Source organism: Typopeltis vanoorti, chromosome 14 (genome assembly GCF_054136105.1).
Source record: "Typopeltis vanoorti isolate ZY-2024b chromosome 14, IOZ_Tvanoo_1.0, whole genome shotgun sequence".
Taxonomy (NCBI): Eukaryota; Metazoa; Arthropoda; class Arachnida; order Uropygi; family Thelyphonidae; genus Typopeltis; species Typopeltis vanoorti.
This window is the reverse complement of record NC_143562.1, coordinates 15,120,522-15,148,510: the sequence shown is the minus strand read 5'-3', so window position 1 is coordinate 15,148,510 and position 27,989 is coordinate 15,120,522. Positions and strand designations below refer to the sequence as shown.

The window sequence follows — 27,989 nt, the reverse complement described above, 5'->3', positions numbered from 1 at the left end:
TCACTCCGTATAAAGGGACGTTACAATCCTTCCATCTTTTCTTTCGGTCAGAGTTTGCCAACGAATTTGGTCAATTCTTTCATCTCTTTTGCAATTATGCCTATCGATTTATACATGATGAGGGGCAGCGGCCCTTGCCGGGCAGTCCTCATGGCTTGCAAACATCTGGACATTGACATCAATATTAAGGAAGTCAATTTGTTTGAAAAGGAACAACTGAAACCCGAATTTATTAAGGTAAGTAGTTTTATGTAAAAGGATTAATTATATTTATTATTAGCTTTTTGGGGGAGGGAGGAGAAACTATAATTTATCAGCTAATCAGAAAAAAAAAACGAAATCAAAACTAGCTATGGACTCGTAATTTTTCGAGACCAATAATAGACTATAACGTGCCAGCTGAAGTTTTGTACATGCAGTATAAAAATAACCCCCGAAAAATTTCACAATTTTGCATTTCAAATGTTAAAATCCAGGTATATAAACGTACCTTAAATAATAGTCATTGAAAAACTCGGTATCTCATATCAACTGATCAGCAATGTTCAAATACATCCGTCTATTATTTTATTATTATTACATAATGAACATTTAAATGCAGAGAATTTTATCTACAGAAGCACAATTGCATTTTAGACTTTTGTTCGACTTGAATTCTAAAGACTGAATAAAAATTTCGTAATCAACGTGCTCCGTGGGGTGTATTATGCATGCACTTTGACCAAGAGGTGGTTACAGTTGGCTTCTCGCCAACAACGACTCGTTTCATGGGAGCGTGATAATCCTAGCGTATAAAGGGATGCTGCAGCACTTCAAACTCTTCTTTCAGTCAGAGTGCTAAAGAATTCGCTCGTCTCTGCGTTCATCTCTCTCTCTTGCAATTATGCCCATCGACTTATATTTGATGAGGCCTAGCCCTCCATGCCGTGCAGTCGTCATGGCTTGCAAACACCTCGAGATTGACGTCAATATTAAGGAAATAAATTTGCTTGAAAAAGAACAGCTGAAACCCGATTATATTAAGGCAAGTAGTTTCCTATTTTAAAAAATTTTTTTTTTTAATCGTAGTCCTTTAAGCAGAAAATAGAAATCATGTAATTCATGAGTTTGTGCACCCATAAGTCTCTTTGTGGAGAGCTGAACATAACCAATAATACTATTTTATTTATTATTCTATTTATAAGTACTGTTTATTTTATATAATGATTATATAATAACAATAATTATTTAAATATTTTGTAGTTATCTAAATATTCCTTTTTTGTTATGTTAATAAGTAATGGTGTGTGTGTATGTGTCGTGTGTGCGCGTACAAGCCAGAGGTTACAAATAAAGGAGTGACGGGAAATGTACTTGTAAACAAACTAACTTCCTTTTACTCTGAACATTAAAAAAGTTTTTTTTTTTTATTGTAATTTTTCTCATCATCATCATCATAACACTAATTATGGATATAGATCATATTGGTCTGTTCCGGTCTATTATCCATTCAATATCCTTTTTTGAGGTCTATCCTGACTTCTCTTTCCAATTGACTTATATTTTAGTATTTGTTTAGGATGTCGGGTGTTGGCCATTCGGTTTGCATGTTCTATCCATTTATAATTGTTTAGTTTCTCTTCTACTGATTTTGTTTTTAGTTCCTTTAAAATGTCTTCGTTCCTTTTTTTGATCTAACTGTGTATTTTGCAGTTCTTCTCATAAATCTCATTTCGTTTGTTTTTATTCTTTGTTTATCTTGTTTGTTTATTGCCCAAATTTCACTGCCATATAATAATGTGGGCACTGCTAAAGTAGTGTATATTTTCCAGCGTGTTTCTTTTTGTACTATATTTGGGTTGAGTGTTCTATTTATCAGGCCTATAATCTGCAAAAATTTTGAAGTTTTTAATTTCATGTCTTTTTCTCCTTCATATGATATTTCACATCCAAGATAACTGAAAGTATTTATCTGTACTATTATTTTATTATTAATAACTATTTTGCTTCTAACTGGAGTTTGTCCACAAAACGCCATTGTTTTAGTTTTATCTATGGAAATTTTCATTCCAAACTGTTCTACTATAATGTTTAAATTATATATTGCTCTTTGTAAATTGTCTTCCTTATCTATTATTACCTGATCATCTGCAAATAATAGCATATTTATTTTGTTATTCCGGGAAGTTTCTATACCTTGATTGTTTAAGACAGTAATTTTCAACCTTTTTCATAACACGGCACACCTAGACTAATTATTAAAATTCTGCGGCACACTAAAAATATATTCTATTAATTTTTCCGATGATCTGGCAAAAAATAGGCATAATTTTGATTGATTTACACACACACAAGAAGATGGAAGACCAGACACTAATAAATAAATGCGCAAATTACATTATTTCTTTCAATTAATTTGTTTTCATAAATCTCGCAGCACACCGGTTGAAAATAGCCGGTTTTAGGTGTTCCACTGTATTAATATTTCATTAATGTAATTATTGAAAAGTGTTGGAGACAGAGGGCATCGCTGTCCTTACTCCTTGGTTTATAGATTGTTTTTCAGACAACTCTTCATTTATTTATATCTTTTTACTTTGTCAAATACTTTTTCGTAATCTATAAACAAAAGATGAGTTTCCAAATTAAATTCTCTTCTTTTTTCTATAAGTAGTTTTAAACAGAAAGCCATCAGTTGTAGAGCGTCTTTTTCTAAATCCATTTTGACATCCTAATAATATTTTTTCACTGTATATTTTTAGTTTTTTTTTTTAAGTATTCTGCTATATATTTTGTAGCATGCATTCAATAAACTTATACCTCTGTAATTAGCAGGTTTTGTTTTATCCCCTTTTTAAAATATAGGTAATACTATGCTTGTATTCCATTCTATTGGTATTTGTCCATTTGTATATATTTTATTTAAACATTTTAATAATATTTGATGAAATTTTTTTCCAGCAAATTTACACAGTTCGGAGTTTATCCCACCTTCTCCTGCTGATTTGCCATTTTTTATTTTATTTAGGTTGCCCTTTAAACCTTTCATTGTTATCATATCATTAAAGGTATTTTGTAAGTGTAATTATTTTTGATGCCAGTATTATCCGTCCAAAGATCTGTAAAGTTATCCAAGAATTCTTTTACATCTATTTCACAATTTATATTTGCAGTTTCTTTTATATCTGCATTCATGTGTTTTAGTATTTTGTACGCACTGGGTCTTATTTTATACATGTCATTGTCTAGATATGATACAAATTTTCCCCAGCTTTCTCTCTCTCTTTCTGGTTTCTCCTTTGGCTTTTGCTCATGTTTTCAATATTCAATTTCATCTTCTTGTTTTTTGCTACTTAACCATATTTTAAAAGCCAGCTTTTTATTTTCAATTATTTTTTTATTTCATTGTCCCATATATGCCTTTTTTTATTTTTATGATCTTTTTTGTGTGTTCCTAGACTTTCATATGCTGCTGATGCGATAATATCTTTTATATTATTCCATTCTTTCTTAATATCTTCATTTTCTTGTATTTTTTCTAAGTAGTTATTAATCCTCTGTTGGTATAAATTTGTTATACTTGAATCATTTAGTAGTCTTACTTTGTAATTAGATTTTGTTTTTCAGTTTGTTTATTTTTTTGTATTTTTTGTAGGCCAGTTTGGTGGAAATCTTAGTTTTTGACTGTACTAAATAATGACCTGTGTCAATTTCTAGCCCTCTTCAAACTTTAACGTCTGGGAAGAGGTTTTCTGCATTTTCATTTATTGATTTTTGTCCTCTTACAAACATAAATATATGTCGTGTGTAAAATGTATTCATTATTATATATTTATAATCAATGGGTCGATTTCCATTTTTGTTTACTGTTGGTTCTCCAAATTTTTGTATATTATTGTTAATTTTTTTGATTCCTATTCTGGCATTAAGATCTCCGGCTATAATTATATGGTCTGTTTTATTTAATTTTTCATATATTCCTTGTAACTCTGTAAAAGTAATATGTGTTTCCCTATGTCAAGTGACTAGCATGACGATAGGTATCCTAGTGGTGGGGCTGCCACCTTAAGAGAACTAGGCTTGCCTTTTTTAGTAGATAGTGGAAACTACAGTTTGAGAGGAAAGAGTCACCCCCCCCCCCCCCTCTCGGGTTTGCCATGCCCATACTCACCAATGTGACCCCTGAGAAATTGTAATTTTTCTTTAATTTTTAAACACTTTTATACAAGTTTTGTTATAAGGTGTCATTTTTTCATTCGATTTTATTATCCAAAGAAATGTAGGAAATTCATTTGGGTGATTACGATAAACAGCATGAATCTAAACTTCTGTGATGAAGATCTATGTGACACGCAATCGAATAACAACGCATCATTTAGACGTGAAATATGTCGACACAAAAAGGACTTGGCTTCGTATTAGCAGCTAGCCAAGCGCAACATAAGTTTTGTTTACAAATCTATTCAGGTGTGGTATCACGTGATTACGTTAGTCACGAATGATTTTTGCGAAAAAAGATTTTGCTTCGTCAGTCTTTCATTAAAATACTGTGTATGTGTGTGGACTATTTCTAAACAGGAAGCATTTTTTTTTTTAGCAAAGTATTTGACAATTAATAAACTTAAGCTGTAAGTTACACACAATTACACAGATACACAATAAAAATATATAAATTATATTTTTAAATAATATAAATTTTGTTATTTATATTGTATAAATAAAATTATATTGTGTAAACATAAAAGCTACACAATATATTCCTAATTTCGTGTTCACTGCTAGGAAAAAACAAGAAACGAATCGTCGAAAACTTGCAAAATATCTTTGAATGATTCGTTTCTTAACAGAATGTTTATGGTGTGCAAAGTTCGTTAAAACAGTACATGGCTCTTAAGTTGCTATAGTAACCTTAGCATTGTGATGACACGAGTGCCACTAAAACATAAAAAAAATTATTCAAGATATCCGATGCGTGGATCTTTTTGAGACAATTTAGGAATGCTTCTCGTCTTTATTAAGTTTTAATACAACTATTTATAATTCTAAATAGTTAAGTATAAGATAATTATAAAATATATATCAATTTAATTAAATAAATTTGGATTAAAATTTTTAAATTAATTTTTATTTTTTGTAATTGTTACAAAAGTTGTTCCGACACCATTCAAAAATATACAAATAAATTATCCAATAGGTTATGTAGCGAAATCGATCTATTTATATTTAAATTATTTATCGGTCTGTTTATGTTTAAATTATTAAACAAATGGCGCATGTGTGTACTGCGTAATAATAATAATAATAATATAAAATATATAATATAATATTTTTGACATGCTGTTGATTTTAATTTGAAATTAAATATAATTTCGATGGTTTAATAGCATTTTAACTGCTAAACTTAATATGCAAATAATCAATAGGAAACTATGCGCTACTTATCGACAGAAAACGAGCCCTGTTTCTATTTGGTGTTTGTCTTTCACAACTTGCTCAAGTTCGCATGCCCTTAAGGATGCCCTTCTTTACCTACAGTTTATTTATTGCCAATATAGCAACACATGATGTCAAGTGTTTCCGTTGATCTAATCAGTCGTAGACACTGTTATCTCACCTGCCCTAGACTTTCACACACGTGACCTCCCTCTCTTACTTGACCAATAAAATGGCACGCCATTTTTATAAAACCATCGGCTCTCTCCTAGTTCGTAACAGTCTGGGTTGTACTTGAATAAATCAACCATGGCAATCACTCTCTATCAGGCTCCAGCTAGCGCTCCTTGTCGTGCTGTGCGGATGGCTGCGATCCATTTGGGTGTGGAGTTAACTCTGAAAAATGTGAATCTTATGGAAGGAGAACAAAAAAAGCCAGAATTTTTAAAGGTAGGTTTTGTAATTGCAGAAAGGTAGACAATATTTCCCCGAATCTTGCTCATAATGTCATTAGTTTTTTTTTTTTTTTAATCGACGCATCATTTCATGTGTTATATTTGTGTAGTTAAACCGATTTTTTAAATTCCCACACAAATGGCACTTAGACGATTAAGAAAAACTCAAAATTGTGTGGAAAATTTCAGAAAAGCTAATTGAAAATTGAAGTATTTCAACGCAAGCGGATTCAAATTTTGGCTTTTTTTTTCTTTTTGTAAACCCACTAGCGACAGTGAAATTCGTTGTTATAGTGGGCGGGCTAATGGTAAGATAATCTGGTTCGCCTGCTTTAAAGACCAAATAAAGAACTTTTTCATTTTACTTCAGGCCTGTAAGCAGGAGATAGTAATTTTTCACTGGGAAACGAAAATGGTCTTCCATCTAAAGAATTTTGGTTGTCCAAGTGGATAGCATCTCTGTTAACCAACTAATCACATCACATGGAAGGCGCATGGCATAATATGTGAATCTTTGTTTCTGGAAATGGGTAAACTGCAATTAAGTAACTGGTGAAAAAAATATATTTCTTTGATGCCTATCAGCAAGGTATAAGTTCCGTAATTATAATTATTTCCCCCATAAAAGACAAAGGGTCATTATATCTGGATATATGTCCAGCTATTGTTATTAGAATTTTGAATGAGACCTTTGATACATTTTTGTTATGACAAGACTGATCGTTTCCTTGCATACGACGAAGGGATCTTCGGTTTTATTATCTTATCAAATGTCGAAAATCATAAATAAAAATAAAAAATAAAATTAAATTAAAAAATATCACTTTAAGCACGTGAAAAACACTCATGAAAATCACCGATACAGATTTTGCGAAGCACCTTTTACCATTGCTGTAATTGAACATTTCTAATTAAAATTAAGAGTTGGTGTCGTTTGTAATAAGTCTTTTAAAATGAATAACTTAGCAAAATAACCAATTTATTTTGAAATCTACAGAATAAATAATTACTGCCGAATTTTTTAATAGTACATTTTATAATTTTAGGTGTTTTGGCTTTATTCATTACACAAACGTACACAACGAAAAGTTACTTTGCTTATAACATAAGAGTGTATTGTGAAGGCAAATGATGAGGGGGGGGGGGATTAGGAAGAAATGCATTTGGAAGAGATGTGTTTATAGCGAAAAGAAGAAATGTAATTTGTCTGGAGATCTGGCTTAACGAAAAAATAAGAAAGGATTACGGTTTTTGCAGAAGAAAGACCAATCCATCCACAATAACACGGAATGAACAACTAGAAAGGAAACTGACTACTCAATCGAAAAAAAAAAATCCTTGTTGAGATTACAGAAAACCATTCAAATTACTTTTCTCACCTTTTAAATAATATTTATTTATATTACTCAATAATAATATATAATTTAAATTTTAGTTGCAATTTCTTACTTAAAATACAAAATTTTCTGAAATATTGGTTAAACTTTTAAAATGTTGTAATACACCTTTAATTTTCTAATGCTATAATTGAATTATGAATAGAGAATAGATTTCTCTTATGGCTTTAGTTTCTTACGTATTTGGTTGTTTCTTTGAACATAAGTTGTTCAAAGTTGATCATTTATTCCGTTTTCTAGCTTAGGGCGACATTTTTTTTTGAAATATTAATATTAATAGAAGAAAAAGAGAACAAATCCTTGAACTACTGTAGTTGCGTGACATGAGACGTTTCTTTGCTCATTTTTTTAACCTACGGTCGGTTAATTTATTAGTTTTTTTCGTGATTGCTGTTGAGAAACTATAAAAAATCGCCAACACAATCAAATTTTCAATAAATATCAGAGGATGCTTATTTATTTTTCGAGTTCGATATATATATATATATATATATATATATATATATATATATATAATTCTTTAAACCGCCTTCTTAATTTACATTTATTCATAGAATACTTCACTATGCATTGTTAGAATGCTAACTGAAATAAATGTCAAAAAAAAAAAAATTCCTAGAAATAAATTGCAAACCCACAGTTGATCTACCTGTTTACTTAATACGTAAAGTTTAGGGTCAAAACTAAAGTAGAACGTGTGAATGTGTGTCAGGGAGGTATTAAATCACTCAGGTGTGACTGGATAATATCTGTTTTATATTGAGTTCCACTTCAGTGAAGTTTGAAAATAACTTTAAAATAAAACCCTTCAAGGAGGAGGCGAACAGGCTTGAAATAGTTGTATATTAGTAGACTATTACGGAGTAAAAAAAAAAAAAATAAATAAAATAAAAAAAAACTATCACTTTCAGAAAATATCATAAAGTTCTTTTTACTCCATCTGCCTTTTTCTCAGCAGAGCGAGAACGTACCAGTTGATACCAAAACTGAAAACCTGAAGTGTGTTTGCATTTAAATCTACCCGTCCAGAATAAACACAGCCGTGTGTCGTCATACATTCCCTGATTAGTACCAGTAGAATTCTTATAGTGTTCAAAGAATGAATACAAACGAATGTCTGTCTGTTGTTGGATTTAGATGAATGTAAAGTGACTGGCATGTCTCTCTCAAGGACAATTGTATTATCAGACTTCCTGGTAGTCATACAAAAGCCTTGCTGGAGTGAATCAACACCATGCGTGACTCAGTACTACACACTTACAGACAGGAACAATAACACAGCCCTAATTAAACCCGGAGAGAGAGAGAGAGAGATAAATGGCAAATTCCTGTGATCAAGAGGGACAGTTGAGTCGGACCGAGTGTCACAGAACCACTTCCCTCTTTGCTTATAAAGATGGTTAATAAATCCAGGATCTCCTTTCTTCATATTTAGGCTAATCAACTTAACTCTAGTCTGTTCTTTCTTTAGCACGGGCGAATATGTGTAATGGCAGGAATGTTTCATGTATCACAGGCGACCAAACTTAGCAGTAAATGCTTTATTTTTATTTAAAAGATAATCCGTCTCTTAATAGCATTATGATTATACGATCAATAATGACGTAGTTAATCAACAGTATTCAAAATAATTAAATGTTTGTTATCTGAATATTGGTCTATAATATCTATTAACAGTTCAGATAATACAGAAGAAATGTCATTAATATTAATTTCTTTCATTTGTTTACTTATAAAGTAATAGTATAATTTATAACTGATTTAAAATCTAAATATAAAATTGTTTAAAGTTTCTCAAATTCTAAAAAATAAAAAAAACACCTTTTCATATGATATTACAATTAAGTTAACAAGAGATGAAGCAAACAAATGCCACATCAAGAGCACATGCACCAAAGCTTCAAACGTTATCGCCCAGCTATACCCCTTGATCAACAGACACAGCAAACTAAGCTCAAGAAATAATATTCTACTCTACAAGACAGTGATCCGTCCCACAGTTATATACACCTCCCCAGCCTGGAGCCACACCTCAAGACAAACATCCTCAAGCTACAAAGACTACAGAACAAGTGCCTGCGAATGATTCTGGACGCCCCGTGGTTCATCAGGAACGCGCAGATCCACCGGGACATAAATATCCCCTACATCTCTCCACTACTACGCTCCTTAGCAGAGAAATTCTTTATGAAGACATCTACGCATCCAAACCAACTAATACAGCAAGCCGGAAACTATGACGGTAATGACCACTGGAAACATAAAAGACCGAAAGCCATCCTAACACTCAACGACGTGTAACCACTTCTGCTCACTCAGGGCGAGCTAAAATAGCTCACAAATCTCTCCCATCACTGCTCCCGAAACAGACAACAGGGAATATAAAAAGCGTCAAGCTTCTCCCTCTGCGCCATATATGTCCTGCGTCCTGCGAAGCAAACAAATGAAGTTGGACGAGAAAAAGTCCTTTTTAGGACTTCCAGGGTAACGAATAGCAATGCTGTAGTTTTAATTGAGGCTCGGCTATTGCCATTACCCAGCAATGACTAGAGCTTTTAGCTCAATAACACTCCATCCACACAGATTTTTTTCATTCAGATGACGGGATAAAGAGTCAAGGACTCAGTCCATCTCCCAGTTATTTTAAGGACTAAGCAAACAAATGGATGAGGCGGTGATTAATACTCATGGAGGGTAATGAATGGCAATGCTGTAGCCAATGAAGTTCTAACTGAGGCTCGACTATTGCTATTACCCTCCTTCCATGATCACAGCTTTAAAAGCTCAATAACCCCTTATCCTACACTGTCCTCTACAGATAACGGGGTAGATGAAAAGCATTCTTGCTTTGTCCCTTTAAACCAGTCCTTTTAAGGACTTGAGCAAACAAATGGGTTAGTGAGACCGACATGATGGTTGTTGCTGCGAAGAATGTTTTTGATTTCGGTGGTGATTAGTGAGTTTTAGATTTTGTGAATATTCTTTGATAGCGGAGTTCAAGGTAAGACTTTGACTTTTGACGCAGTTTTCCGGCCCTTGCCCGTTCTCTTCGACATTATATATATTTCTCAGGTAAGGATATTTGAATACTTTTAAACATGAACAGTTTAAGTCCCGACGACTTTGTCCAATCTCTGGATAAGAAGCTGGCGCTCGACCTCCTCAAAAACTGTTGAAGAAATTTGAGGTAGAGTGGCAGGGTTTCTAAACTTATATTCAGCGACAGATGACTCCACAGAAGGGGACAACTCAAAACCAGGGGGGGGGGAGAAGAGGAGATGAACCTGATAATCTCTGTTCCCACACCAAAAGACCATACAGAAACCCATGCTCGAAAAAAGCGTAAAACAAAGGAGACTCAGGTAAACGAGGGGATGGATGAAGATACTCCCAACACTGACCTCCCCACGCCCAACAATGAAAAAGGCCCACCAATTGTACTACGGGAAAAAGAACGATGGACGACCCTCAAGCCTATTATGCAAAACCACCAAATTGCCTATTGATGGGCAAAAAACGTCGATGACGGAGTTAAAATCCAGCCTGCCACAGTAGGCGATTACAGACACCTCACAAAACCATGGATGAGTTAGATATTAAATATCATACTTACTCACTGAAGTCAGAGAAAAAGTTGTACTCAGGGGAGTAACAGAATGTTTTGAAAGTGAATGTTTTGTCCACATTTGAGACTACAAATGTCTCAAATGTGGACAAAACCACCCCACAGCAATCTGCTCAAAACCCAGGACCTCACCAGCCAAATGTGCAAACTGCAGGGGGGCCCCACCAGGCAAACCAAGAGGCTGCAGTCACTACCCTAAGAACAAAACAGACAAGAAAAGGAAACAGATCTCTCAACCCTGTCCAGAGGCACGAGAGTCGATGGCTCCCCAGTTGCCTGACACCCAACAAAAGACAACAAAACACCAGCTCTCACAAATGGAAAATACCAACAGTCTGGAAAGCCACCGTCGAAGCAGGACATACGCCGAAGTAGATCGCCCATCCAAAGATATCCAGCAGGACCAAATTCTTCCAAACATGACAACAGTCATCACAGCCTCATTGGCAAACATGCTTCAGACTTCAGTAAGTTAAACCCTTCACTAAACACCACAAAAATATTTTTAAAGGAAACTCAAACCATGTTATCAATGCTTGTTAATGAACAAAACTAGATTACTCCCAAACTCACTACAGATCGCCGCTTGGAACGCCAATGGCCTAAAAAACAAGACATTGGAATTCAAGACACAAGAATTCTCTCACAGATACAACCCCTTCATCATCCTAATTAATGAAACTCATCTAAGACCTGCAGACAATCCAAAACTGAGAGGCTACACACTGTATAAAAATGACCGACTGGACTACAGAAGTGGTGATACAGTCATCAGGCACAATGGAATACTCAACCCAACCTCCAACCTAGAACTCGCCGGTGTCGAAGTCCACACAAACTCAACTGGAAGACTTAAAATCTACGCCGCCAACAACTCCCCACTAAGGCCCTGCTATTTTCTGACTTGGATGCTGTACTGGGCATAAATGAATCCATCATCGTCGCTGGGGACTTAAACTCCAAACATCCCTCCTAGAACAGCATAATTACAAATAAAAATGGCCGTATCCTCTTCAGCTATACAGGATTAAACAATACTTTCGTAACAGGACCCACCACAGCCCAACTGGCACAGCCGACATCCTAGATCGCCATCCTACACAACATCAAATACCAGTACAGCAATCAAGCACTGAACGAATTATCTTCAGATCACAACCCACTCCTACTTCACTTAGGGAACAAAGACCAGTCACACCCCCGCCCCCCAAACTTCCATCGTCTGGGAGAAACTTAGGAAAGTGCTACCAGAACACATTGGTCCGGTTCCCCATATAAAAGCCAAGGAAGAAATAGACACGGCAATACAGAACCTCACCAATCAAATCAATAAAGCCATAACAGCAACCACAGTATCCACGATTACCCTCAAACAAAACCGTCTCCTGGAAGAAATCATGGATTTAATAAGGGAAAAAAAACAGAAAGAAAAAGATACCACAACACTCGTACTCCCCAGGACAAAACAACCCTCAACAGACTGAACAAATCTGTCCGAGAAGCTCTCCAGAACCACAGGAACCAACAACGGGACAACAAGCTCACCTTTACCTCCACAGCAGATCATTCCATATGGAAATTCCTAAACAACCGCAAGAACAAGCGAAAATCCCAACCCCCCTCTCCAAGCAGAACAGCACCTTGCATACACAGATGCTGACAAAGCCGAAGTCATAGCAAGAAACCTAGACAAACAATGCAGTCCTGCATATGATAACCTAAACATCAGCCACGTATACAAGATCCATCGTAAAGTCAGGTTCACAGTAAATCGTCCCGATGTCAATCCAAGCCCTATAATGCTTACCTCACCTCCCGAAATAATCGGAATCATCGACTACCTCAAGATCAAAAAAAGCCCCAGGTCCCGACGGCATCACTAACAAAGTCATCAAGGCACATCTGACAAACATCATAAACTCCATCCTCAAATGGCAGCACTTCCCGCAGTCATGGAAAATAGCTGACATCATCCCAATTCACAAAACAGGCAAAGACCAACACCTACCTGAAAATTACCCTCCCATCAGCCTGCTATCCAATTTAGGGAAAATAGCTGAGAAAATAATTTTCATCAGACTCCAAGATCATGTCAACCAACTAAACATCATTCCACAAGAACAATTTGGCTTCCGTCAAAATCACAGCACCACCCAACAGATCAATAGACTGGTAGAATACAACACCACAGGATTTAATTGGAATCAGCACACAGGAGCCGTCTTCCTAGACATCTCAAAGGCCTTCGATAAGATCTGGCACCAAGGCCTCATCTACAAACTTATCATCGCAAACATTCCACTAAACATGATACACCTGATTAAATCGTACCTCTCCAACAGGAGGATGCAAGTCAAAATCAATGAAACAGTCTCAACCCAACGGATAATCCTCGCTGGAGTTCCTCAAAGATCACTGCTAGCCCCGATCCTGTTCAACATCATTATGGCAGATATCCCTCAAAATCCTCTCACATCCACCATCGCCCTTTATGCAGATGATACGGCTATACTAGCCAGATCTCGCCAACCACATCTCGTAACCAAAAAACTACAAGACACCATCCTGAATCTAGAAAAATGTTTTACAGACTTGCGACTACAATTAAATCCCTAGAAAAGCACAACGATATTCTTCACAAAAAGACGAGCATCCCCCAAAGGAGACATCACCCTGTTCAACTCTAAAATTCCCTGGAAAACTGAAACAAAATACCTCGGAATACTTCTCGACAAACGATTATGCTTCATCAGTCACATCAAGAGCACATGCACCAAAGCATAAAAGGTTATCACCCAGCTGTAACCCTTGATCAACAGACATAGCAAACTAAGCACAAGAAAAACAAAATTCTACTCTACAAGACAGTAATCCGTCATACAATTATATACGCCTCCGTATCCCGGAGCCATCCCTCCAAAACAAACATCCTCAAGCTACAAAGACTACAGAACAAGTGCCGGCGAATGATACTGGACGTCCCGTGGTTCATAAGGAACGCCCAGATCCACCACGACATAAATATCCCCTACATCTCTCCACTACTACGCTCCCTAGCAGAAAAATTCTTTATGAAGACATCTACGCATCCAAATCAACTAATACAACAAGCCGGAAACTATGACGGTAAAGATCACTGGAAACATAAAAGACCGAAAGCCAACCGAACACTCAACGACGTGTAACCACTTCTGCTCACTCAGGGCGAGCTAAAATAGCTCACAAATCTCTCCCATCACTGCTCCCGAAACAGACAACAGGGAATATGAAAAGCGTCAAGCTTCTCCCTCTGCGCCATATATGTCCTGCGTCCTTCGAAGCAAACAGATAGGTATTTGTAATGTAGTGCTAACTTGGTAAAAGACTCAGGGTAACAGATGGCAATGCTGTAGCCAATGAAGTTTTAACTGAGGTTCGGATATTGCCGTTACTCAGCCATGATTAGAGCTTTTAGCTCAATAACACCCCATCCATACAGATTTTCTTCATTCAGATGACGGGATAAAGAGTCAAGGACTCAGTCCATCTCCCAGTTCTTTTAAGAACTTTAAGAAGCAAGCAGATAGGTATTTGTAATGTAGTGGTAACAGATGGCAATACTGTGGCTAATGAAGTTTTAACTAAGGTTCGGATATTGCCGTTACCCAACCATGATTAGAGCTTTAACTCAATAACACCCCATCCACACAGATTTTCTTCAATCATATGAAGGGAAGAAGAATCAAAGACGCAGTCCATCTCCCCCCCCCCCAAATATATTGAGTCTTGTTAATAATTTATAGTTAATTAATTTATCTTTCTGCAAGAAAATAAGTTTGGCTGAAGAAGCAATTAAAGATGAGGAATGGAAAATTCTCTGGGATACATCGTTTGTCTGTTGAGCTGATCAGAATTTCTGGTAGTGAAGGATTGAAAGGTTATGTGACATCTTTAGATTGATCTGGAGAAAGATATCTGATGACTGGAACAAGGGAACTATTGTTCCAATATACTTTGATTGGGTTCAACGGGATAAATATGTTTTTCTACCAGTTTTATCTCTTTTCGGATGCAAGAATCCGAAATTTTGATAAGAAATCCTTGTCAACTCGTATGAGACTGCCTATCTACTTCATTTCCTAAAAGGCGCACGTTCCTTAACTTCTTGGCCAACTACACTGATGCATTTTGCGATTTTTTATTAGCGTTTCATATATTATGCATAAGTTGAAAAACTCTTATAAATGTGTCCTCGCATCCCTGACTGGAATCCGTTTTTTGCCAACCAGTACACAAATGCAATGTCATCCCTTTGACACAGCAAGCAGAACAAAGCAATTTATAAAAGCCTCCAAAATAAAATATTAAATGCCACAAAATCTGAAGACTAACAACTAAGCATACAAGTGACGTGAAAAGTCTATAAAGAAAGAGTTTTTGCAAATTCTCAATCATAGTCACTATTATAGTAACTAGTCAACAACATACTAGCTTAGGAACGTTACAGAATTGGGGTGGTTTCAAGGGCGCCACTGACAGGATATTTTAACAATTATAGAAATTGTCAACACTAAAATAAATAAATAAAAATAACGGGCATAGTTATGAATTGTAAGACAACAAGAACAATTTAACGCCGATAGCACTCACAATACAAGAGAATGTTTTGCAATGTTTGTATAGTCTCTCTATTTTAAGACGAATTACTTATTAGAAATGAGTTATGAATTAAAATTCCAACGAGAAAGCTCATTGGATTATAGCCGTCATGTAAACGCACATACATAATACTCTTCTTTTTTTTTTCAGATGAATCCTCAACATTCTGTCCCTACCCTTGACGATAATGGCTTTTATCTCTGGGAGAGGTAAGTGTCCATCTTTCACCCTTGATCTTACTTTAAAAAAAATTCTTTAATATCCAGTAATTTTTGTTGCATTATAAGTAACTACTCGTGACAGAAATTCAAATTTTGTGAAAGTTATTTAATTAATTATTTTTTAATTATCTATTTGCACCTAAACCTATAACTTACATTTATAGTTCTACAACACGTGTTTTAATTTTCATGCTTTCTGTAGTCGGGCAGTTCTGACCTATTTGGCCAATCAGTATGCTCCAGACAACGATATTTATCCCAAAGATGCAAAGAAGAGGGCAGTGGTAGACCGACTCTTGTACTTTGACATCGGTACACTGTACAAAGCCCAGGCTGAGGTTGTGGTAAGTGAAAAAAAATATAAATTATTACATAAAAAACATAAATTAAATTATAAGTTATTCAATCAAATGAATAATAATAATAATAATAATAATAATAATAATAATAATAATAATAGAAGAGGAATTATCGATTTTAGTATAGAAATCATTATCGAAGTTGATAACTACTGTCAAAACAATAATTATAATATATTCACTTAATTATAATATAATGTTAATATCAATTAAAATACTATTTCATTTTCCCCTTTAGTATCCTCCTCTTTTTCATGGCAAAGCGGCCTCTGACGAGAGTATTGAGAACTACAAAAACGCCTTAACCTTCCTCAATGGATTTCTAGAACAGACAAAATATGTTGCTGGAGACAACCTTACCCTTGCTGATTTCTCTATCTTGGCATCTCTGACTTTTGCTGAAGTAAGTTAATAGTCAATAATAACGCTCTTAGATTAAAAAAAAAGCTATCTTTTTATATTCAAAGGGAGCAGACGGAACTTCTTTAGTCGTAAACCGTTTAAAGATTAGTAAAGCACGCAGTCTCTACTCATCAACCATTAGTAGCACTTGAGCTCGAGATTATTAAAGTTCAAGGCTTTCTATGACGAGATTACACAATTCATATAATATTGTATATTTTATACGCTATTTTCAAAGAGTTTTCATATAGCTCCCGAAAGCTACGTATAATTTTGAGTGAAAATTGGAATATTGGTTTAAATTTTAACGTAGTGTTGTTTATTTTTGGTAGCTTGTTGTGTCTGTGTGATTTTGGTGTGAATTAGTTTTATTTAAACTCAGTATTTTAACGATACGTTTCATAGAATAGCACATGGCGACGTAAGATAATGGCGTCCAAAATACGACGCCTTTCAAAAACTGTAATGTGAGAGAGTTTGTCCAATGTGATGTGTGTGTGTGTGGGGGGGGGGGGGATGTATGCATTCCCGAAAGTGGCTGGAGTTTGGATGGGAAGTGATAGTGGTGGGAGAATGTGCAGAAAGTGTAAGCAAAGTGAGGAATTGAAGTATGTGTCAGGTCGTGGGATAGTTATGGTTGAAGAAAGCCAGAATGTGAGTGAAAATAGTGCTTGATAGGGAATTGTGATCTTGTACAAGATGGCAATGAGAGAGTGAAAGCAACTATACAGAGAGAGAAAATGGTTTAAATGATGAAAAAAATGAGGAATTATTTGTAGGAAGTGAGATCGCTAGGTTGCGCGCAGTGATACAAAATGCGCAGCGGCAATTAGAACATCTGCAAAACTCTTTCCAGAGTGATTCGGCTAACGTAAATAAACAGCGTAAGAGTGGGCGAGTTTCTGAAATGAAGGAAAGAGTGTTGTATGGTGACTCGTTATTAGGAGGAGTGATAGATGGGAGTTTAACTAAATCGTACTTACCGGGTGCGAAATTTAAGGATGTAAGTGAGAGTATTAGAGTGAAAAAACAGAGGGTGAAAGAAATGATAGTTGTGACGGGTACGAATGAATTGAAAGGTGATAAATTTTTTATGAGAGAGGACTTGAAAGTATTGTTAAAGGTAGCGAAAGAAAAGAGTGACAGAGTTAGAATGGTGAGTTTGTTGCCGCGGTATGACAGAGAGGAGTTTAGAAGGAGGATCATAATCGCAGATGACTCTATGCGCAGGTTATGCAGAATTCGTGGACGTGTGGAATGAGTTTGATGGGCGAAAGGACTTATACAAGATGGATGGCCTGCATTTGATTGGATTTGGTGTGCGGAGACTGGAAAAAGCGTTGCTGAGTGAAGTGAAAATGAATGTGAAGAACCTGGGAAACTAGAACTACCAAGGAGGGGAGGAGGAAGTGGATATGCGGACATCAGTGAGACAGTTGAGTGTAAGAATGTATATAATGTACCCGAGCCACTACTAAGGACAAGAAATCGGAATGGGATAGTTAGAATAACGCATCAAGATAGGGGTGGGACAAAGGGACCCTCTGCATTTCATGTATACTAATACCAGGAGTATTAGGAACAAGAAGGAAAAATTTTTGGCCTTGATTGGCTCTTACTGGCCACAGGTTATTGGCATTAGTGAAACATGGCTGATAGAAGATGATATAGTTAGTGGGATAGAATGTGTAGGTTATAGTGTGTTTAGGTGGGACAGAGAGAATAAAATGGGGGGAGGGGTGTTATTGATGATAGCTGATGAACTGCAGCCAAGGAGAATTGAAGTTGTATTGCAGGATAGTGAAAAGAGCTCATTTGAGGCTATTTGGTGTGAGAATGAGACTAGCAGAACAAAATATATAGTTGGGTGCTGCTATAGACCAGGTGATGGAATTGATGGTGGAGATTGTATGCATAAACAAATTGATGAAATGAGTGGAAGGAGGGTAATTATTATGGGGGATTTCAACTATGGTAATATTCATTGGAAGGAGGAGAGGACATGTGAGGAAGGAAATGGATTTTATTCAATTATTAAGGGATAACTATCTGAGACAGCATGTAATTGAAAATACTAGGGGTGTGAAAGTGCTTGACCTGGTAACAGCATCTGAGAATTTGACTGTAATGAATATGATCATGTTGCCACCTATTGGTGAGAGTGATCTTCCAGGTGGGAGGTGGCTAAAGGTGTGAAATTTTCGATTAAGACAAGGTATGTGGAATTACCGTGTTGGCAAGTATGACAAGCTTAGGAGATTGCTTGTTTCAGTGCCATGGCATGTAAAACTGCAAGGGCTGGATGTCGATAGAGCATGGGAAGTGGTCAAGGAGCATTTACAGGAGGTTATGGCTGATTGTATAACTAGGGTCCGAATAGTAAAACAAGTAAGGATTAAATGGATGAATAACACCATTAAGCGTGAGCTGCAAAAAAAGAAATAACTGGAGGGAATTTAAAGAAAGAGGTGACCTGCAGGCACACGAACGGTATAAAGTGCAGGCCAGAAGGGTAACGAGTGTGGTAAGAAAAGCAAAAACGGATTATGAAAGGAAACTAGCTATGCAAGCTAAAGAGAATCGCAAACAGTTCTTTCAATATGTTGCAAGCAAAAAAAAAAAAAAAAAAACTGTACACGGCAAAATGATTTTAAGGAATGACGACAGTAAGGAGGTCACTGAATCAGTCGATATAGTGGAATTACTGAGCGAGCACTTTTCAAGAGTATATCATCCAGGTGGTGACATTGAAAAAATGTACGGGAATTGTGATGAATGAAGTGGAGGTGAATAGTCTACTACAGAACCTTAATGTGAATACATCTGTGGGATTGGATGGTATACCGGCATGGTCAAGGGCACTGATAATTTTTTAGCCGCTTCCTTACGTGAAGCGGGTAAAGAATTATCAGTGTCCTTGACCATGTTGTTTAATTTCAGTCTCGGGTCTGGTTTAGTCCCGAAAGTGTGGAAAGAGGGGAAAATAGTTTCACTGCATAAAGGAGGATCCAAGACTACGGTTGCAAATTACCGACCGATCAGCATATCAGGAGTCGTTGTCAAGGTCTTGGAGAAAGTAGTCAAGGGAAAAATAAGGAATGGATTGATGAAAATGAGATACTGCGGGGGACAGCATGGCTTTGTGAAGGGTAGATCATGCCTCAGTAACTTGCTCAAGTTTTATAATACAGTGACGGCTGAACTGGATAAGGGTAATGGATTTACAGTGATACTGCTGGACCTGGCAAAGGCATTTGACAGGATACCACATGGAATTCTAATCCATAAACTACAACATATGGGAATGGATATAGGGTTGGTGAGATAGATAGGTGGGTGCTTGATGGAGAGATATCAGAGAATAGTTTATTCAGGATTAGAGTCCAAAAGACGGCCTGTGACTAGTGGTGTGCCGCAGGGTTCTGTTCTTGGACCGCTGCTGTTTAATTTGTTCATTAACGATATAGGGAAGGATCTAAGAGGAACAGTTCATTTGTTTGCTGATGATGCAAAGTTGGGTAGGGCAATAGTGAATGCAGAAGATTTCAAAGTCTTGCAGGACGACTTGGATAGATTGGAGGTCTGGGCTAAGGAGAATGGATGTCAATTTAATGTTACAAAAAAATGTAAGGTTATGCATTTTGGGGTGAATAGATTAGCAGCAGTATACCACATGAGTGGAACTGTACTCCAGAAGATTGATGAGGCCAGAGAATTGGGAGTTTTGGTGGATAGGGAGATGAAGTTTAGGGGCACGTTGCAAAAGTAGCTAAATCAGCTCATCGACTCACTTGGTTATTGAAAAATACTTTGACGAGCAGAGACAAGCAAGTTATTGTACCTCTGTACAGAGCCTTGATAAGACCTCATCTCGACTACTGTGCCCAGATTTGGTTACCTAGGTTTCTTCTTGATGGGGGAGGAGGTGGAGAGAATCCAGAGGCGAGTGACCAAGATGATACCAGGTCTATAGAATGAACCTTATGAGAACAGGTTGAAGATTTGTGGGTTGCAGAAATTAGTTGATAGGCGGAAAAGGGGAGATATGATTGTGACATACAAATTGCTAAAGGGTTTCTATAGGATTAATTCAGAGGATATTTTTATACATAAATACATCTTCAAGGCCCATCTTTTCTACTTGGGTTGTGGGGCAAGAGGAACTTCCAATGGTCGTGATCCTCTGTCACCAAGCTCAGGTGTTCTGGTTGGATTCCCAAACGTGTCCACCCAAGGTTTTGGATATAATCTATCCAGCGAGTCCCAATGAGGCAGGTGGAGAAGTTTAAATACCTTGGTCCATATTCACGAATGATGGAAAACGGGACGTAGAGCTAGATACTCGAATTGACTTAGCAAGCTCAATATTGCGGGGGCTTGGCCGTTCGGTAGTATTGAAGCGGAAATTAAGCCAGAAGGCAAAGTTGGCTGTCTTCAATACAGTCTATGTCCCCATCCTCACCTATTTCGGTCATTACCCAATGAGAGTTGGGTAATGACCGAAAGAATGCGGACACGAATCCAAGCGGCTGAAATGAGGTTCCTTCGAAGGAGTTGCAGGGCTGACAAGATTCGACAGAGTCAGAAGCTCTGCAATTCGGGAAACCCTCAATACTCAACCGCTGCTTCTCCGTGTTGAGAGATCACAGTTATGTTGGTACAGGCACCTGTTCAGAATGCCACAAGAGAGGCTCCCTCAGCAGGCCCTCTTTGCCAAGCCAGAGTGTGAGAGGTCACGTGGAAGGCCAAGGACTCGCTGGATAGATTATATCCAAAACCTTGGGTGGACACGTTTGGGATCCCACTAGAACACCTGAGCTTGGTGACAGAGGATCGTGACCATTGGAAGTTCCTCTTGCAGCTGTTGTCCCACAACCCAATTAGGAAAGGTGGGCCTTGAAGATGTATTTATGTGTATGTGTATGTATATATATATATATATATATGTGTGTGTGTGTGTGTGTGTGTGTGTGTGTGTGTGTGTGTGCATGCAGATACTCAGATAATACACTTGATTATTACTTTAACTGCCGTTTGACACATTATTGCGTTTAGTGTTATGATATCAGTATACGGCAGCAATGTACTTTTGCTATCAAATCTTAGGCATTATTATTATTTTATAATTTTTTTTTTTTTTGAACAAATAAATCCAATACTTTTGAGATTCGTGAACATAATATTCGACACTGGCATTATTCCACAACAACTAAAAACTGCAATAATTACGCCAATTTACAAACATGGTAAAAGAAACCATACTCAGAACTACAGACCAATAGCTACTCTACCAGCCATTTCAAAAATTCTAGAAAATAACACACACCAGACTACAGAAGTACAACATCATCTCACAAAACCAATACGGCTTTCAGAAAACAAAAATCAACATCACTTTATTAGAAGACGTCGCCCACACAATAAACAAAGCTCTCGACAAAAACAAGTACCCCGTCCGTATACTGCTTGACTTAACCAAAGCATTTGATACACTTGATCATGACATAGTACTCACCAAACTATACTCAACAGGTATAAGAGGAACACTGCATACATGGTTCAGGAACTACCTCTCAAACCTCACACAAGTAACAAAGATAGGTATACGTCACAGCCGGGGTATACCCATAAAACACGGTGTTCTTCAAGATGCCATATTATCACCCACTCTATTTAACATGTACATTAACGATGTTCATAACATGGCCATAAGAAGTCAATATATTTCAGTACGCAGATGACACCGCACCACTAGCAATCCACACAGACATCAACACGGCTCTCTGCAAAGCACAGCAAGACCTAAATGAAATCATAACATACTTCCACCAAAACGCAATTGTAATCAACGGCACCCAATCACAGATGTTGATAATACACAACCCAATAATCATGGGTTGTGTATTATCGATATACTGTCACCACTATCGATATACTGTCACACATACTGCTGCATTAACAACAAAATTACCTGCCAATGTCCCAGAATCAAACCTGTAACACATACAAAATAAGTACCCGTCCTTATACTGCTTGACTTAACGTGTACTAAATCTCTACATAGATGTCCAGAATATAAATGGACAAAACATATAGAATACCTACATACCAAACTCCGGATCATCGCAGCAAAACTCTTCCAAGTAAAAGACATTATTCCATCTGACATAAAAAAACCCTCCTATATTACGGTATCTGCAAATCTACTCAGATACGGTATAAGAGTGTATGCAAAAACATCAAACAGCCACCTAACAAAATTAGAAACATTACACAGGAAAATTGTGTCAACAGTGATTTGGACGCCTTACACGCAATAACCAATATCCGACCAGCACATGGAGACACACAGAATCCTGAGCATTAAAAACATGAAACATTACATGACATTATCAAGGAATTACTTTAATAATCACCTATCGAAACAACAGAAACACATATCGTATAACACGACCTACAACAACTCTCTACATCCATACACACTTCAACAACCTACCAAGAAACTTAAAACACATAGATAACTACAGAACATTAAAACACGAACGGCAGCAATGTACTTTTGCTATCAAATCTAAGGTATTATTATTATTATTATTATTATTATTTTATAATTGTTTTTTTTTGAACAAATAAATCCAATATTTATTTGTACAAAAATAAAGTTAATATACCATTAACACTAATATACACATCACAGATCATCAGCATCCAATGCCTACATCCCATACATAAACAGTAACAACAACATAAATCCCACTCACTTCCTAAAAGCTAACCCAAGCTTCGAATTAGGTGGGATTAACTCGCCTCACTCATGTACACGTAATCCTTATAATCAAAGAATGAAAATTATGTAACAAAACAGTCAGTAAAGTGTATAACAATAATGAAGATACTGATATTAAAAAAATGTGTGTATATATATATATATATATATATATATATATATATATATATAAATAGGCTATATAATAATAATAACTTGATATTGAAAAAAAAGTTATGTACGCACGTACATTTATATTTAAAAAAATCAGTGTACTCTACATTTGTACTGAATAGAAAAACGATAATAAATAAAATGTTATTACAGTTTAAAAATTATTATTATTATTATTATTATTATTATATAAAAAAATGTATAATCTTCATTGTTAATATCAGAAGGGTTAATTGTTAATATCGAAAAGCAGTTAATCGACAGACAATTCATCGAACAGCAATTCATTGAAAAAGCAATTCGTCGAAATGCAATTCACCAAAAATTTTTCGATGAATTCTTTCTTAATTCATGAAAATGTCATTTTTCTTGCAAAGTATTGTTTAAAAATGTTCAGTAAATACGGAACATTACTCATGATACAGACAACATATGGAAGTGGTCATTGAAACGTAATAATTATTTTCTTGCATTTTAGAACATTTAATGTAAGTGTACATACTGCTTCATTGTGCAGTCAGCGATTTATCTGTAGAGAAGACATTTCGTTCTACCAAATTTTGTCACAATAACTCTAGTCAGACTGAAATTAAAATTTTCATTAAATTTCATCCAGGAGGAGCGGAATTGCTAATATCATTTCGGAACTTATTTACGGAAATGTTATGATAAAAGTGATCCATTAGGAACTAAAACTGAACCGTGCAGACAGCTTCTTGTACTGAAAACATCTGCGAATTCTGCTAAGTTAGCGAGTTATTGTAATACATAATTTCGACACTTTTCTTTGTAGCCCCGAATAGAGCTGAAAATATGCTACTGCACTGGTCGACAAAATTCCTAGGGTCGGCCTTGGGGCCAGGTCTGGTGAATATGGTGTTTGAGGTAGACATTGAAATCCCAAGTTGTATATTTTTTGCCTCTATATTATGTATTTACAACACATGTTCTACTCTAATGGTATCCGAAGAGTTAACCGAAAGACAATTGATCGAACGTCAATTTATCGAAAAAGCAATTCACCGAATAAAGATTTCATCGAAAATCAGTTAACCGAAAAACAATTGATAGAACGTCAATTTATCGAAAAAGCATTTTCTGTTGGATTTCATAAGCAGGTGCATTGTTCTGCAAAAGCAACACGCCTCTGCTTAGTTTCTCGGAACGTTTTTCCTTCAGTACCTCCTTCAATTCCTTCAGAGCTGCTGTAACAGTTTCACCTTTTTTGAGGTACTTGGTAAGGATTACACCATCCATATCTTAAAAGACAATGGCAAGAACCTTCCTTGCTGACGTTTTGGTTCGAAACCTCTTTGGCCATGGAGAACCTTTGTGTCTCCATTCCATTGACTGTTGTATGTTCTCTGGGTCATAGTGACGAAGCCATGTTTCATCAACGAATACGAGCTAAAAAAGTTGCACCTGATTTCTCAAAATGATCAAAAATCCCTTGAGAAGACAGCATACGTTTTCTCTTTTGGTCGGCATTCAAACCTTTGGGGACACTTTGCTGAGAGTATCTGCATGTTCGGATTTTGGTAGATAATGACACCAACTCGTTCGCTGGATGTCTACAGAGTCTTTGAGATGTTTTTGGCAGGAATTTGTTCATCAAGGGTCATGGCATACACTACATCGAAAGTCTCAGCGATCTCGCTGATCGCTGAGACACAGATGCTCCCAGGTCTCTCTGACCTGGGAGCATCTGTGTCTCAGGATGCCCAACTTTCAATTGTTGGTTATACTGGAAGGCACAGTCCCCTAAAATCTCACACAATATTTCGTGAATCTGAGTTGCAGACTTTTCTTGCAGCACGAAAAACCTGATGGCTTGCAACTCTGTGTCTTCGAATTTCTTCAAAACCACTAACGATTTCTTACATATATTCTAAATGAAAAACAATAATTATTACGATTTCAGGAAACATAGGTGTTAAAGGGTTTTAAGATATGGTCTTCCTTGTCGTTTATATCAGATGCTTTAACATCATTTTTGTTCTAGGTGTTTATCAGAACTTTTCAGTCATCCTCGTACAGCTTGTTACTTTCAAATGGGCCTTTTGCCACACACTAGTGACTTCCTCTTCTGAGATATCACAAAGACATGTTGATATCTCAACAAGTCCTACATGCTGATTGATATCGAGTTTACATAATTCCTCATGTATACCTCCAACTCACTCACTTACCATCAGTGTTCCTCCTCCCTCCCCGCTGATCTCAAGTTCTGCAGGATGTTATTTTCACGAGAATCAAATACGTTTATGAACTTCATTTAACATCTCAACTATTCACTGCAAACCAGTATGCCCCGCAAAAAAAAAAAAAAAAAAAAAAAAACTTCAACCCACATGCCTTAATTCATTTTTCGGTGAACTGTATTTTCGAAGAATTGTGATTTTTCGATGAATTGTTGTTTTTCGATCAATTGTTTTTTCGATTAACTGCTGATCGGTGTATTGCTTTTTCGATTAACTGTTGTTCGATAAATTGATTTTCGATAAAATCTTTGTTCGGTGAATTGCTTTTTCGATGAATTTAATTCTATTCTACTTTAATTCACATATTCTACTTTAATACTATTAAAGTAGAATATGTGTTGTAAATACATAATATAAAGGCAAAAAAATATTATTGAAAATTTTAATTGAAATTCAATGTAGAAAATGCAGTACTTAGTGCTCTGTAAAATTATAAGTTGCAATGTCACTCAAGATGTTTATTGTATGTGTAAATATTTTAGCAATCAATAAATTATTATTATAAAAAAATATATATATTTGACCCTCTGCAGGCCTGGTTGGCCGAGTGGTTAGCGTATGCACTCTCTCTTCAGTCAAAAGGCTGCGGGTTCGAATCCCGCCATGGGCATAGATGTTTGTGATTGTCTGTGAAAATACAAGTGGTGGTAGTTGACAAGAGATGGCGTTGGTATAGATGAGGCGTTGTACCAACGCCTCATCTGTACCAACAGATGATTGGTGGAGATGGAGAGTTGTATGTAGCGTAGGTGCCCTCCCTCGATGAGTTTTGGATTCCTTGGAGGTGTCAAATAATAATAATATTATGATTGTATAATGACTAAGATTTAATAGCAAAAAATACATTACTGCCATATGCCGAAGCCTTAAAACGAATAGTGGAATTTTTAAGTTTCTGAATTTCTGTTTTCTTCAATCTGTTTTGTAATGAGTTTAGTTTCTTCAGTAAATATTGTAGTACAGAACAACCATAGCAAAATATACCATATCTCAGTAGGGACTGACCTAAAGATTTGTAGATGCTTTTCCAATTATTTTTAATAATAATATATCATGGAGGTATTGCATTCTAAACAGCACTATAATAATAATAGAGTGCTATTATATATTCTAATCGCAAAGTGTCGGTCTAAATATTTGAGGTATGGTATTTTCAGGATTGTCGGTGAAGGGTGTATTTCTGTATGTAAGATAAGATGATTAGATCCGATTTATTGCTGTATAATATACTAGAATTATGCATAAGTCGATCTGTGATTTGGTTCAAGTCTTTCTCTACTATGTAAGGATATTGAGAGGTCTTTGTGTAACGTGTCATCTGTATGGTGATAAATTTGACTGTGTCATTGTAGGCTGGTTAGAACGTTTACAAAAATGTTGAACAAGCATGACGATACAGTATCCTTTTGTGGGCTGCAGCAGTTAACCTCAGTTCTGTTTATTTCCGAATTATACACTGTAGTTAAGAAAGTCTGCGAATGACTTCTGTAGTTTACCTCGCAAACTGCTTTCAGTTTTTTTAAAAAGAGAATTGTATGTTCTGCGCCGTCAAATGCTGTAGAAAAATTAAAGACTAGTGCAAGAGATTGACTTTCCCTGCGTTTCCAAAAGTTATTTCTAAAATGACCTTACCTATTCGTTTTGAAGCGTTACCAGATTTATTATTTGTTATAGTTTATGGTGTTATAGAGATAATAATATGATAATAGTTATTTTATTTTTACGAAATAGGCGTTGTTGTGGAATATTACACTAAGTTTACATAAACATACTTTTCTAGAAACGTTCCTCTTTATTCCACAAAGAAAATAGGTAGTATTAATTAGAAATTAATACTACCTATTTAAAAAAAAAATGGTTGACCTTACTGTCCATCTTCATTGTGATTTTATTGGTGAAGATGAACAAACGCAACTAGAAAATACAGCACACAACTGCTGCCATCTTGTGATTTTAATCACAACCAGTATATTAATATCGGTTCACATAATAATAATAATAATTTTTTTTTTCTTGCAGGTTATTGACTTTGACTTCAGCCCCTTCCCAAAGGTTCAGTGTTGGATGGAAAAACTGAAGCAAGATTTGCCTTATCACAAAGAGGTGAATGAAGAGCCTTTGAATCAATTGAAAGAATGGCTGAAGAGCAAGGCAAAGTCAACCTAAGAATCAGCATTAGTAAATGCCGTCCTGAAGATGAAATCCTTACAGAAAATTTGCTATAAGCTACGTTTTTTACTCTCCACACCATACCATTAATAAACTACTTGCTTCTGTAA

General features: G+C 36.1%; 1 protein-coding gene across 3 annotated transcripts; it reads left to right on the top strand.

Moving 5' to 3' along the window:
- The first annotated feature begins 45 nt into the window (after positions 1 to 45).
- Positions 46 to 27,989, top strand: LOC150099253 (glutathione S-transferase 1-like). 3 transcript variants are annotated; one of them, XM_090403525.1, is made up of 5 exons: positions 46 to 237; positions 15,678 to 15,736; positions 15,951 to 16,092; positions 16,346 to 16,510; positions 27,730 to 27,989. In XM_090403525.1, the coding sequence occupies exons 1-5, from the start codon at positions 97 to 99 to the stop codon at positions 27,874 to 27,876; spliced, it is 654 nt and encodes a 217-aa protein (XP_090259651.1). In that variant the 5' UTR covers positions 46 to 96; the 3' UTR covers positions 27,877 to 27,989. The 3 variants fall into 3 exon arrangements, with proteins under 3 accessions (XP_090259651.1, XP_090259650.1, XP_090259652.1); XM_090403524.1 differs by lacking the exon at positions 46 to 237 and adding an exon at positions 819 to 1,024; XM_090403526.1 differs by lacking the exon at positions 46 to 237 and adding an exon at positions 5,707 to 5,862.

What these genes read in the sequence shown, in the direction of transcription:
- LOC150099253 (XM_090403525.1), top strand. Translation starts at nt 97, where the DNA reads ATGCCTATCGATTTATACATGATGAGGGGCAGCGGCCCTTGCCGGGCA. An exon ending in GGCTTTTATCTCTGGGAGAG is followed by an intron (nt 15,737 to 15,950) that starts GTAAGTGTCCAT and finishes TGCTTTCTGTAG; the next exon opens with TCGGGCAGTTCTGACCTATT. An exon ending in AAGCCCAGGCTGAGGTTGTG is followed by an intron (nt 16,093 to 16,345) that starts GTAAGTGAAAAA and finishes TTTCCCCTTTAG; the next exon opens with TATCCTCCTCTTTTTCATGG.